Source organism: Manis pentadactyla, chromosome 4 (assembly GCF_030020395.1).
Source record: "Manis pentadactyla isolate mManPen7 chromosome 4, mManPen7.hap1, whole genome shotgun sequence".
Lineage (NCBI taxonomy): Eukaryota > Metazoa > Chordata > Mammalia > Pholidota > Manidae > Manis > Manis pentadactyla.
The window spans coordinates 20848155-20861669 of NC_080022.1; the positions used below are offsets into that span (position 1 = coordinate 20848155).

The window sequence follows — 13515 nt, forward strand, 5'->3', positions numbered from 1 at the left end:
CAAAAATACTCAATAAAATATTAGCAAACCGAATTCAAAAATATATCAAAAGGATCATACACCATGACCAAGTGGGATTCATCCCAGGGATGCAAGGATGGTAAAACATTTGAAAATCCATCAACATCATCCACCACATCAACAAAAAGAAAGACAAAAACCACATGATCATCTCCATAGATGCTGAAAAAGCATTTGACAAAATTCAACATCCATTCATGATGAAAACTCTCAGCAAAATGGGAATAGAGGGCAAGTACCTCAACATAATACAGGCCATATATCATAAACCCACAGCCAACATTATACTGAACAGCGAGAAGCTGAAAGCTTTTCCTCTGAGATCGGGAACTAGACAGGGATGCCCACTTTCCCCACTGCTATTTAACATAGTACTGGAGGTCCTAGCCATGGCAATCAGACAAAACAAAGAAATACACGGCATCCAGATCGGTAAAGAAGAAGTTAAACTGTCATTATTTGCAGATGACATGATACTGTACATAAAAAACCCTAAAGACTCCACCCCAAAACTACTAGAACTAATATCGGAATTCAGCAAAGTTGCAGGATACAAAATTAATACACAGAAATCTTTTGCTTTCCTATACACTAACAATGAACTAGAAGAAAGAGAAATCAGGAAAACAATTCCATTCACAATTGCATCAAAAAGAATAAAATACCTAGGAATAAACCTAACGAAGGAGGTGAAAGACCTATACCCTGAAAACTACAAGACACTCTTTAAGAGAAATTAAAGGGGACACTAACAAATGGAAATTCATCCCATGCTCGTGGCTAGGAAGAATTATTATCATCAAAATGGCCATCCTGCCCACAGCAATATACAGATTTGATGCAATCCCTATCAAATTACCAGCAACATTCTTCAATAAACTGGAACAAATAATTCAAAAATTCATATGGAAACACCAAAGACCCCGAATAGCCAAAGCAATCCTGAGAAAGAAGAATAAAGTAGGGGGGATCTCACTCCCCAACTTCAAGCTCTACTATAAAGCCACAGTAATCAAGACAATTTGGTACTGTCACAAGAACAGAGCCACAGATCACTGGAACAGACTACAGACTACAGACATTAACCCAAACATATATGGTTAATTAATATTTGATAAAGTATGTATGGACATACAATGGGGAAATGACAGTCTCTTCAACAGATGGTGCTCACAAAACTGGACAACAGCTACATGTAGGAGAACGAAACTGGACCATTGTGTAACCCCATATACAAAAGTAAATTCAAAATGGATCAAAGACCTGAATGTAAGTCATGAAACCATTAAACTCGTGGAAAAAAACATAGGCAAAAACCTCTAAGACATAAACATGAGTGACCTCTTCTTGAACATATCTCCCCGGGCAAGGAAAACAACAGCAAAAATGAACAAGTGGGACTATATTAAGCTGAAAAGCTTCTGTACAGCAAAAGACACTATCAATAGAACAAAAAGGAACCCTAGAGTATGGGAGAATATATTTGAAAATGACACATCCGATAAAGGCTTGACGTCCAGAATATATAAAGAGCTCACACACCTCAACAAACAAAAAACAAATAACCCAATTAAGAAATGGGCAGAGGAACTGAACAGACAGTTCTCCAAAAAAGAAATACAGATGGCCAACAGACACATGAAAAGATGCTCCACATCGCTAATTATCAGAGAAATGCAAATTAAAACTACAATGAGGTATCACCTCACACCAGTAAGGATGGCTGCCATCCATAAGACAAACAACAACAAATGTTGGCGAGGCTGTGGAGAAGGGGAACCCTCCTACACTGCTGGTGGGAATGTAAATTAGTTCAACCATTGTGGAAAGCTGTGTGGAGGTTCATCAAAATGCTCAAAACAGACTTACCATTTGACCCAGGAATTCCACTCCTAGGAATTTACCCCAAGAATGCAGCAATCAAGTTTGAGAAAGACCAATGCACCCCTATGTTTATCGCAGCACTATTTACAATAGCCAAGAATTGGAAGCAACCTAAATGTCCATCGATAGATGAATGGATAAAGAAGATGTGGTACATATACACAATGGAATACTACTCAGCCATAAGAAGAGGGCAAATCCTACCACTTGCAGCAACATGGATGGAGCTAGAGGGTATTATGCTCAGTGAAATAAGCCAAGCAGAGAAAGAGAAATACCAAATGATTTCACTCATCTGTGGAATATAAGAACAAAGGAAAAACTAAAGGAACAAAACAGCAGCAGAATCACAGAACCCAAGAATGGACTAATAGGTACCAAAGGGAAAGGGACTGGGGAGGATGGGTGGGTAGGGAGGGATAAGGGGGAGGGAAGAAGAAGGTGGGTATTAAGATTAGCATGCATGGGGGGATGGGAGAAAGGGGAGGGCTGTGCAACACAGAGAAGACAAGTAGTGATTCTACAACATTTTGCTATGCTGATGGACAGTGACTGTAAAGGGGTTTATAGGGGGGACCTGGTATAGGGGAGAGCCTACTAAACATAATATTCGTCATGTAAGTGTAGATTAATGATAACAAAAAAAAAAAAAAAGGAAGAAAGAAAAGGGGGATTACTACCTGATAGGATAAAACTAACTGTAAATCAATGATTAATGCATGCTTTAAATATCCTTAATTTTGACCACTTAAAGGGTGTCAGATGATTGGCTATTTCTGATAATATTCCTTTCTCTTAAAAAAAAAAAAAAAAAAGCAGTTCCTGTGTGGTGACCTCCAATGAGTTCTACACAATGGTATAAAGAGCATATCAAAGTGTGGGCAAAGGGTCTGTTTGTGTTTATACAAAGGATCAAAGCCTAATTTGGCTACCCAGAAAATGAACTAAGATACAATATGAAGAAGAACTTCCAACATCAGCACTCTCTGGAAGAGTCATACCAGAAGATGATCATCAAAAAACCTCAACAAAGATCCAGGCGATGTTGCAGTTGTAGCTGCATTCATCCCACCGGTTCCTGGACTTGCCATGAGAATGAAGGAGATATCTAAGCTGGCCTGTGCATACAGTAAAACAACAAATTTGACTGGATCTATACTGTTGGAACTCAACCAAGAATTAGGAGAAGTGCAAGTTGTAGCGCTCCAAAATCTTACAACTACAGACTATCCACTGTTAAAAGAACATATGGGATGTGAACAGTCCCCAAGAATGGGTTGTTTTAATTTGTCTGATTTCTCTCAGACTGTTCAAGTTCAGTTGGACAATATCCACCATATCATAGATATGTTCTCACAAATGCCTAGGCTGTCTAACTGCTTTTCTTGGTTTCACTGGAGATGGCTGGTAATTATAGGTCTGCTTTGGTTATGTAACCGTATTCCTATTATGTTAATGTGTGTACGCAATTTAATTAGTACTTTAAAACCTATACATGCTTAAGTTACTCTACAAGAAGATATGTCAAAGAAATAATCAACTTCCCCATGTTTTCTTCCGTCTGCTACTCCTATAGCTTTTCTTCTTCCTTCCTAATTACAACCCTTAAATAGAGTTCGTGCCTCAAATCGAATTTACCGAGTATCATAATTCTTCCAAGTGATAAAGATACCTTAAGACAAATACTGGGCATAAAAGCCACAGGGCATAAATCTGCAAAGAAGTAAAAAGCTAACCTTTTCAAACAATATTGCCTCTCTCTCACTTACCAACTTTACATTTCCCTGTATGGCCCCGGAAGATGACTGGTTAGCCAGAGACGGGTAAGATTCCTCAAGGGAGGAACAACCTAAGACAGGCACAGTCGCAGGGGCGGCCATCAGGTGAGAAATTGGGGATCAACAGAGGAGGGGCTTAGAACCTCACCCCCCCTGTTCTGAGAGAAATCTTCTGCATCCGTCGATGTTTTGTTGCCCTTGTCTAGCTTGGATTAACACTTAGTCTATAGGCACACACCTGATCATCTACATTTGCTCTCTTACAGCACTAAACTATGTTTTATACCTTTACCTTGCATCTACCTACCACTTCATTTTATTAGAAAAAAAAAATAATAATAATAATAATAAGGGAGAAATGTGGGATTCACATATAAATCAAGTATAAAAATCAAACAAATATTCATATTTGACCTGATTGTTTATAGTTCATAATGCGTGATCAAAACTGAAAGTTTCTGTGATGACTGCCCTTGTACTGTTCACCATGTAAGAACTTATTCACTATGTAAGAATTTGTTCATTATGCTTCAAAAGATTGGAGACTGACGAGAATTAGGCTTGGGGTGGACTGATGATTGTGCACTGAGCATTGAGTCCCCTATACAGAATTTTATTGTTGTTAACAGCCATCTGATCAATAAATATGAGAGATGCCCTCTCAAAAAAAAAAAAAAAATTTCATGAGGGTAAAATTGGCATCATTAAATGAGTTGGGAACTGTTAAAAAGAAAAAAAAAGAGTTCATTATACTAATCTGACAACTTCTCTCTGTACCTGAAATTTTCCACTAGAAAGACAAAATTGTCATGAAGAACAAAGATATTTAGAGGAATGAATTCAAAACTAACGCATCAACACATGTAATCATTTCAAAGTTATGTAAGTTTGAAACAGCGACCATCTGTAGGCCCATTTACTTAGAAGACTGGTAAATGTAAAATGCGCAGAAAACTGCTGCAGTTGATGCACAGTAGTTTTCAAAACTACATCAGTGCAAACAATAAACAGTCATTCCTCAAGTTACATGATGTGTCAGTGAGTAACCAAGTTTTCATGAAAAATACAGAAAAATAAAGTCTTTATGTCAGGTTTTTAAAAAAACCTGGACATAATTCTTCAATTCATTCAAAGCTGAATGTACAAATTTCAGTATTTTCTTTAAATTTGCAGGTTAAATTTTATATATTTCTTTGGGGGAAAAGGACCATAGCTTTCCTCAGAATCTTAAAAGGATACATGACACAGAAAAAGTTAAGAACTACAGCTCTTAGGTCTTAGCAGAAATCCAAAATAAGCATAAACTAAAACTTATGTCTTCCAACTTTACAAAATGTGCCAAAATTCTGAAGTTCCTTGTGACAAGCATGTTAAAACTACAGGAGGGGCACAGGAGGAGTCTCTTCATTCTTGGTACTTTTCTGTTCAAATCATCAGGCATTATATTCAGCTTGCCAATGACTCATCATATTCCAGTTGCAATGTTTAATACTCCTCACCCAAGAGGGAAAGCCAACAGCATGGTAACAGTGACTTAGACCAGAATGAAATAATCTTCACCATCACCTGTTGAATGAAGCACCCTTAAGCCAAAGTTTTTATAGCTGCAGTGCTTACCAGAGGAAAGTCGCTGAGTTGCAGATGCAGGGACCATGACATTAGGCTTCTCTGTCTGGTATGTGGTTGCTGCTAATGTGGTGCTCTCAGCATCGCTGTTTGTCTGGCCTGTGACTCCAAAGCTAGAGCTGGGGTAGCAGGCCTGGTACTGACTCTGACCAAGAATAGTATAGGTGGGATAGTCCTGTAGACCAAAGAGAATAAGGGAGGAAAATAAGACTCTTAGAAAGTCAACACAAGAGACTTTCATGTCCCTCTTATTCATAATTATTTTCCTAAAACACTGGTCTGACTTCTCATTTACTATCTCTATCTTACACCTAAACCAGAGATTTTTGAAATGCATTCTGTGGAAACCTAAGAGACAGGCGATGCCTCAGGGGCTGTCTTTGGCATGAGGGGAGGGCTGAGAGGGAAGGGACCCAAGCACTTGTATACAATGTCCACTTTTCTACTATAACAGCTTTTTATTTTTCTTTTCTATTTTATGTACTGAATTTCTACATAAAATTTTTGAAGGAAGGCATTTACTCTTTAACAAGTTTATAAACCACTGCACTAGATGGTAGTGCTTCTAAGGACAGATGAGCTTGAACAAAAAAGCACATTTCCTATATCTAATTTTCCTGGTCAAAAAAATATATTAAAAAAATTATTTAAAAAAATAATCGGGGTTTCTTTAAAAATGAAGTTTCTTTAAAATATTCAGCGGGAACTTTTGCTAGTTTTACAGGCACATACATGTCACAACTTATCAAACTGGACAATTTAAGCCTGTGCTGTAAAAACTAGGTATGACATACAGTTTAAATAACACCTTTTAAAAACTCCTTTGATACTGATGCTGGTAACAAGTTGGAAGAAGCTAACTGACCAGACCAATTATTTATAAAGAGTACTGAATCTCTACCACACCAAATGTAATTCACAGCATGTGTTGGTATATGGGTGGGAGAAGGGAACACTAAAGAAAAGAGTAAGTCAGACTAGCTGAACTCAAGGGAGTTAAAAATCTAGCAGGAAAGACAAAAAATTTCCAACAAATTGGCAATCAATTATATACATGAGTAAAGTAGAGGGGAAGACACTAGCACTGCAGACTGCAGTCAGAGAGCTTTCTGAGATCAACAGGGGACAGAAACATGAACAAGCCCTGAGAAGGTTTTATCAAGGAGCCAGAGACGCTGCATCTGGTTGGAACAAAGGACCTCAGCAGGCTTGACTGAGCAGTTAAAGAACAAGACTTGGGTTCTTTAGGTTATGTGAGGGTGGAAAATAGGGATTATCAAATTCAAATCAACAAACAAAAATACAAAGTTTCTGAGAAGAGGAGTGACAGGATAAAAAGTGGCCTTTGGGGAAAATTAATCAAATAGTGTTTTAGAAAAATGGATGGTACAGGAAAAAACTGGAGATGAGAACTACGGTCATTCAGAATTAAAGAGGAAAAAACCAAAACAGAAATGACAGCAAGAATGAAAAACAAAGAAAGCATTCCAGAAATGGCTGGATTAGGGGTGGGTGAGAAAAAAGAAACTGAAGAATACTGGTCTGGTTTTCGGCCTAGGTTTATTTAAAAATTGTGTCGTTGACAAGAACTGAGAAGTCAGAGAGAACAATGGTTTTACTTTTGGAAAATAAGGAGACAAAAGAGGCTGGGATGAAAGGCTAGTTTTAAGAGTTCTAAGTTTTTATAGTAAATTTGGGGAAACAGCAGGACATTAAATAAAAAATGTCCATCACTTAGTAGGAAGTCTCTAGATATAATGAGGTCAGGACCAGAACCTTTGGAGACAGTAAATCAACACTGTAAATGTGGTTAAACATTCCTGGGATTAAGTAATACATGTGGAAAACTAAATCAACTGTCCACGACAAAAGACAAGATCAGAAAGAAAAGCTATGAAAGGGAGATAGATAGATAGTGCCCTGAAGAGTGCCAGCATATAGCAGAGGCTCAACAAATGTTTGTGGACTAAAAGAATGAACAAATGCCAAGAAAGACAAACATACAAAGTGAACCAGAATAGTAATGTTAACTGAACCCAGAAAAAAAGATCCACGGAGACAGTGCTTGATAATGCTAATTGCTGCAGAGAAAACAAATAAAAATATAACAAAACCCCAAACCCTAAAACATTGAAATGTCACCAGTGATCTAAGCATATAGAGTTAAGAGAACCGTGATGAAGACCAGTCCACAAAGAATTCACAAAGGAATGAGTGGTTAAATTAAAAAGTGGAATATTTATTCCTTCCATAAATATTTATTATGTCCTTTAATGTGAGTGCCAGGCATTTTTCTGAACTCTGGGAATATATAAATGAACAACATAGAAAAATAAATCCCTACTCTCATGGAACTTACATTTTAGTAGGAATGGGATAGGAGGTAGATACACATATAATAGAAAAGGAACAGATGTTAATTGTATCATCCAGAGACTTAGCAGAGGAATGAGAGAAACTAGACGGTAGCCTGAGAAACCATCCAGGGTCCTAGTACTGAGGGCTTCCAGAGAAAGGTCTCTCCTCAGCCCATACTGGTTGTTTCTTAGACTGGCAAATTCACTGTGGAAAGAAGAGGGGAAGAGCAAGCCAGATACACCAACCCAAACAGGATGAACAAAAAGTAGCACAGTACCTGGTTTGAGATGCTGGAAACTGCTGCTGCTGGAATATTGGCAACTGTAGATGAAGTGGGTATCAGGCTGGCATTTGTGCTTGAAGCTATAGGATGGAGAGTGTTTAAAGATATTAAAGATACCATGCAAAAGGCCAGAAGAAATTGAAAATACACTGTGTTTTACGTAAACAGATTACAAGATCAAGAACACTGGCAAAGGAAACATACTGGTTTTCTGCTTTTGCATGCCATGCCTTAATTTAGACTTGTTTAGAAACAAAACAGTTCAAATATTTTTCTGCTTCAATTTGAGTTTTCAATATTTCCTACTAAAGTTCTAGAAGGATACATATACAGTGTATTGGCTCATACTAACAATATCAATGAAATCAGAAGCTAAATCAAAATTGCTCCAGTCTGTCTTCTCTGGCAGTTAGAAAATGACTCACCTGCAATGGGACCTGCTGACAACTGATGTACACAATAGCTCTGGTAAACCCACATGCAAATCCTACAGTGATATCTACTGTCATTGTCTCAAATCTTTATTGATGCAACATAATGACTTTGAGAAATAGAGCTGGTCCTCCAAATTCTAAAGTATTAGGAGTTGCTCCTGTGCTCTACTCAAATAATGGATTACTAATGTGGATCAACAAACACCATAATATGGCATTTAATGATTTTACCAATGAGCCTAGAAAAACTTGGAAAATATTAAATACTATTCTGGCCAGGTAAAAATATACTCTACAAGCTACTTAGGATGCCTGTCTTGGGACCAAGATTCAGGGTAAATTTTTCATACCCTTCTGTCATAGATTCCAGTTTTAATTAAATCCCCAGTACCTATATTTGCTAGAGGGACTTTTTCCAGTTGGACAATGTTACTGAGATTGTGAGGTGCTGGTCTTGAACTCCTTCCTCACTTACCATAAACACACTTAGACATGGTTGACATGGTTCCCACTGTAGTTACGCATACCATTAGGGTTCACCAGCATGTACACATGACTGTCAGACTATCTATGCCATTAGCAACAAAGTCCTCTAGGGGGAAAGTCAATAGGAAAACCTCCATTAAGAACAGGGCAGATAACAAATGCAGAAGAAACTGGAAAAGTATTGGTCAAAATCAGAGAGAATTTTTATCCTTTTTCCCAAGGGTACTCTGCTTAGAATAAAGACTAGAAGAGATTAAGATAAACTAGATATAAAGAACAGCTATTGCTGCAACCCCAGCTTTCAGATGAAGAACTTGGGACAAAACAAGAGTTAATTTGTCCACACTCACGGAGCTAGTGGTAGACAGTCAAGATGATAACTGGGATCTCCCAATTATTCATCAAGTGCCCTTTTCCAGTCAGTGGCTGAGCTAGGGATCCGATTTCCTGAGTTTCCAGGGAGATTTTCTTTTCTAAAGTACTTCTTCCCCAAAGGGAGCTAAAGGACTTCCAAGAGTTTACTTTCTTAAACCCAACAACTAAATGAAATAGATTTTATAACTTTACAGAAGTATTTTCTTCTCATCAATGCTCACCTTCTTTTCTACTGTGGCCTAACCCACTTTTTTCCAAAGGGGAAATACTAAGAAATTACTATACATAGGCTAGATGACTCTATAAGTACTTTCTAATCATTCTTGTGGGTAAAGAACTTTGAGTAGATTCCAGGTTCTATTACCAGTACATTATACTAGGCAGGCCTGCAGTTACAGACTGAATCTAGGTGATTAAAGGCTGGAAAGAAAAATGAAGAACTTATTTATTTAATCTTCTACAATTATCTTTCCCAGCAAAGTCCATTTCCAGCTCAGTATTTCTCTGGCCTCGTTGTAGTCTATACTCCTTTCTTCCTCCTATTTACCTTTAATTCTGTTCTGCCTTCTTAATAACTTATAAATGATTAGAAGTATAACTCATTCATATCTTATCTCTATACACATGGGAAAAAGGTACTCTACTGACAAGGTGGTTTTATAAATGTAGTAATTTTCAGGCCACTTGCTGAATAGGGCTTTAAGTAAAAATAATTGGCCACATACTCTCATTACCTCTGCTAAGAAGTTTAATGACTTGATTAGCTAGCTGTTGATACTGTTCAAGTTTTTAACAAGCACCACACTAACAATCACAAATGACCCTCATCAACAGTGGCTATCATAGGAAATGCTGGCCTGCCTACCTAGAAAGTTTATAGGGCTTAATAACCCTTCTTTTTCCTTTCAACTCGGTCAAATCATTTCTAACATGTGATTCATTCATTCGCTCAGCAAGCCAGGGTCTACTATGCACCAGAAACTGTTCCAGTTCCAGTCTGAGGAATAGAGATATGAACAAGATAAAGTCCTTGACCTCATGGAGTTTAAATTCTGTTGACAGAAGTTAGACAATAATTAAATAAATAATATTTATTTAGGCTTTTGTAACCATCAAACCCAAGCTAAACTTACCTAAAGATGCACAGAATCACTGCATGCCCTACCCCCTACATAGCTACGATTAAAAAGCCGCATACCTCATAAAAAAGTATTGATCATCCTGCATATATATCCATACATATACATGTAGATCTCAACAAAGACTATTCAAGTGCAGACTTAACAAACAAAAGCAGCAGCAATAAAATTGCCAACAAAAAGTACAAAATTTTATTGATTGTAAGATCAAATAAAACTCAAGTGGTAACTCCTACTGACATATCTCTAAAGGCTACTAGCTCTCCAAAAGCCAATGACATGGGCAACAGCTTTTAGTCTCGTCTCCTGTTTTGACAATGGAGCTGTGAAAGCACAGAAAGACAAAGCTTCTGAGAACTGTGGCCAACTAGAGATTTATCTAATATAGTCAAAATAAAGAGAACTTTAATCAGAAGACTGGTTATACAACTGTGAGAGGCACAGCTGAATTAAGTGACACTGCCCCAAAGGGGGATGGTTAACCCAAGGGTTAATGGCACACAAGATTAACTTACCCACCTCTCTAATTTGATAGATGTCTATCACCCTTGCTCCCCATGGCTTTTGAGTTACTCAAAACAAGACAAGCTCTTTCTCACATGAAGACCTTTGCAGTGTTGTTCCCTATGCCTGGATTGGTCTCTCTGGCCTGCCCATCTTGCCCTCCCAGCAAGATGGCTCCTCCTCAGCATGTCTACTTCCTCAGAGAGACTTTCTCTGACCCCTCTATGAAAACTCCTTTCTTGTTTTCCCAATCATAGCAATCTATTCTTTTTTCCTTTCAGAGCACTTCTCAAAATCTATTTATTTACTTGCTTGTTTTCTGTCTCCCCCACTAGTTTGTAAGCTCCAATGAGGCAGACTCTGACTATCCTATTATCTCTAATACCTAGCAAAGTGCCTGGCATACAGCAGGTGATGATCAATAAATACTTCTGGGATTCATGTCCATCTTATAGCAATGGATATTCCTGTATAACTTGTGGGATTCATGTATGGCATGTCAAGATCATCAAAAACAAGGCAAGTCTGAAAAACTGCAGTTATTAAGAGCAGTCAAAGGCGACCTAACAAATGAAATGTGCTACCGTGGATGAGACCCTGGAACAAAAAAAAAAAAATGACATCAGGTAAAAACTAAGGAAGTCTGAATAAATTACTCAGTTAATAATAATGTACCAATATGGGTTCATTAATTATTACAAATGCTCCAATCTAAAGTAAAATGTTAACAACAGGGGAAACTGAGCAAGGCTGGGGGATATATAACGTTCTGTACCATCTGTTCAATATTCTATAAACCTAAAACTATGCTAAACAAGAAAGTATTTTTAAAAAGAAAACAAATCTCCTGGTCAGTAAAAGGTTATTGTGTATTACCAACAGTTTTGGAGCCCAAAGACATTCATTAGAAATCAAGATTGAGTTAAAATTCATTTTGAAATATCTGAAATTAATTTTGCCACTCAAATATTAATCATTTAAGCCATCTCCACTGAATAAAATAATAACCAGAGATTGGGCCATACAGTCACAACCTAGGAAAAGACTGATACAAAGAAGCCAGATCTACTTAATCAAAGGGTTTTCATGAGCACTGAGTTATACACTAAAGAAAAAGTTTTGATTGGAGTTGATCAAACCCGAAGTGGAATTTGGTTTTGAGACAATTTCCCTACTCCCCCAGGGAAGATGGGCTATTTTGAACTGTGGAATGCTTTGCGGGTAGGATGAGGAGACACTGCTGTTTTGACCACTTAAAAAACCAAACCAAACCAAACCTACAATGCTCTTTGCTTTGATTCTGTGGAATGACTGCGTAGTTACATAGGGGAAAGAAAGAAGCCCTGGATAGGTAATATTCATTAGCCATGTTTGAGGAAATGAAAAGTGTGGGTGGGAGAAGGACAGCAACAGCAGAGAACCCAGGTAATTCCAATCTGCCAATAATGCCCATATTTCATTTTAGCCAATTGTTTCAATTTGTTTTCTACCAGTTTTTTCTTCAGAATAAATGGCAAAAATCAATTAATTTGATGGTTAACTTCTGCTTTGATGTCTACCCTGTACCAAAGTTTTAATGAACAATAAAATTGGCCATTAGGTTAACCAGGAAAAGAGAAAAAAAAGTAAGATATTTTTCAGTATAGGTTCTCGACTATGGGAAGCTATCAATACCACGACTTCAATACTGAATATCACAAATATTGCCCTCATGTTCAGACTGCCCAGCTTACCTCCTGACTTAATTATTTACTAATTTTGTGACCTTGGACAAGTTACTTTGCTTTTCAGGGTCTTAAGCTCCACATCTATAAAATGGGGTTAATAAGAGTACTTCTCTCATAAGGTGGGTTGTGAAGATTACATGAGTAACACCTATCTACCTACTCCTTGAAATAATAATAACATAGTAAGCACTTACTAAATATCAGCAATAATCATTATTAGCAAAATGGGGGAAAACAATTTAATTGATCAAAAGGGGAATAAAGTACTAACAGAAAACAAGTTAGGATAGTGGTTAATGAAGTTTAAAGGATGTTTTCGTGACCCTTATAACACAACAGATCCTAAAAGATGCCAAAACGGAGGTTCCTCTTATTTTACAAGGGAGAGAAGTAAGCATTAGCTATCAGGTTCATCAAACCTAAGTAAGATACAACTACTACAGAGGAGTGGTGGTTCTAAACCTTGGGAGAGAGTTAGTAATATATGAGAACCCTTTCTTTTTCTTTCCTGATCTAGGTGTAATCATCAGGGATATATGTTTAGGGGAGAATTGGCTACTAGATTTGCCTGCAGTTGGGACCCAAAGGCCTACCAAGCTAGAGAAATACTTCATAAAAATGAAAGGGGGTAGAGAAGAAGACAAAGTCATGCTCTTGAGTTTTTCACCTCCTGGTTTGTTCCCATTTTAGAAAGAAAGAAGGGGGAAGGGACAAAGAAGGAAAAACAAGTAAGAAAAGAACTCAGTAAAAAACAGGAAGGTAAAGGTAGCTCAGAGCAAGGTCTTAGGAATGTAGTGACCAGTTCTGTTCCCAATGGGCCAAGCCGAAGCAGTTTTCAATCATAATTGCAAACAGTTAAATCTGAAAATCAAAAGACTTCAATATAATCAAAACATTTTA

General features: G+C 37.5%; 1 protein-coding gene across 3 annotated transcripts in view; it reads right to left on the bottom strand.

Annotated features, from left to right (window-relative positions):
- Positions 1 to 13515, bottom strand: part of EYA3 (EYA transcriptional coactivator and phosphatase 3) — a 99738-nt gene that overhangs the window by 33964 nt on the left and 52259 nt on the right. For all 3 annotated transcript variants that reach the window (XM_036914961.2, XM_036914962.2, XM_036914959.2), the window contains 2 exons: positions 7945 to 8030; positions 5301 to 5484 (listed from right to left, as the gene is read on the bottom strand). In XM_036914961.2, coding sequence (XP_036770856.1) covers positions 5301 to 5484; positions 7945 to 8030 — 270 coding nt within the window. The remainder of the gene's footprint in view (positions 1 to 5300; positions 5485 to 7944; positions 8031 to 13515) is intronic.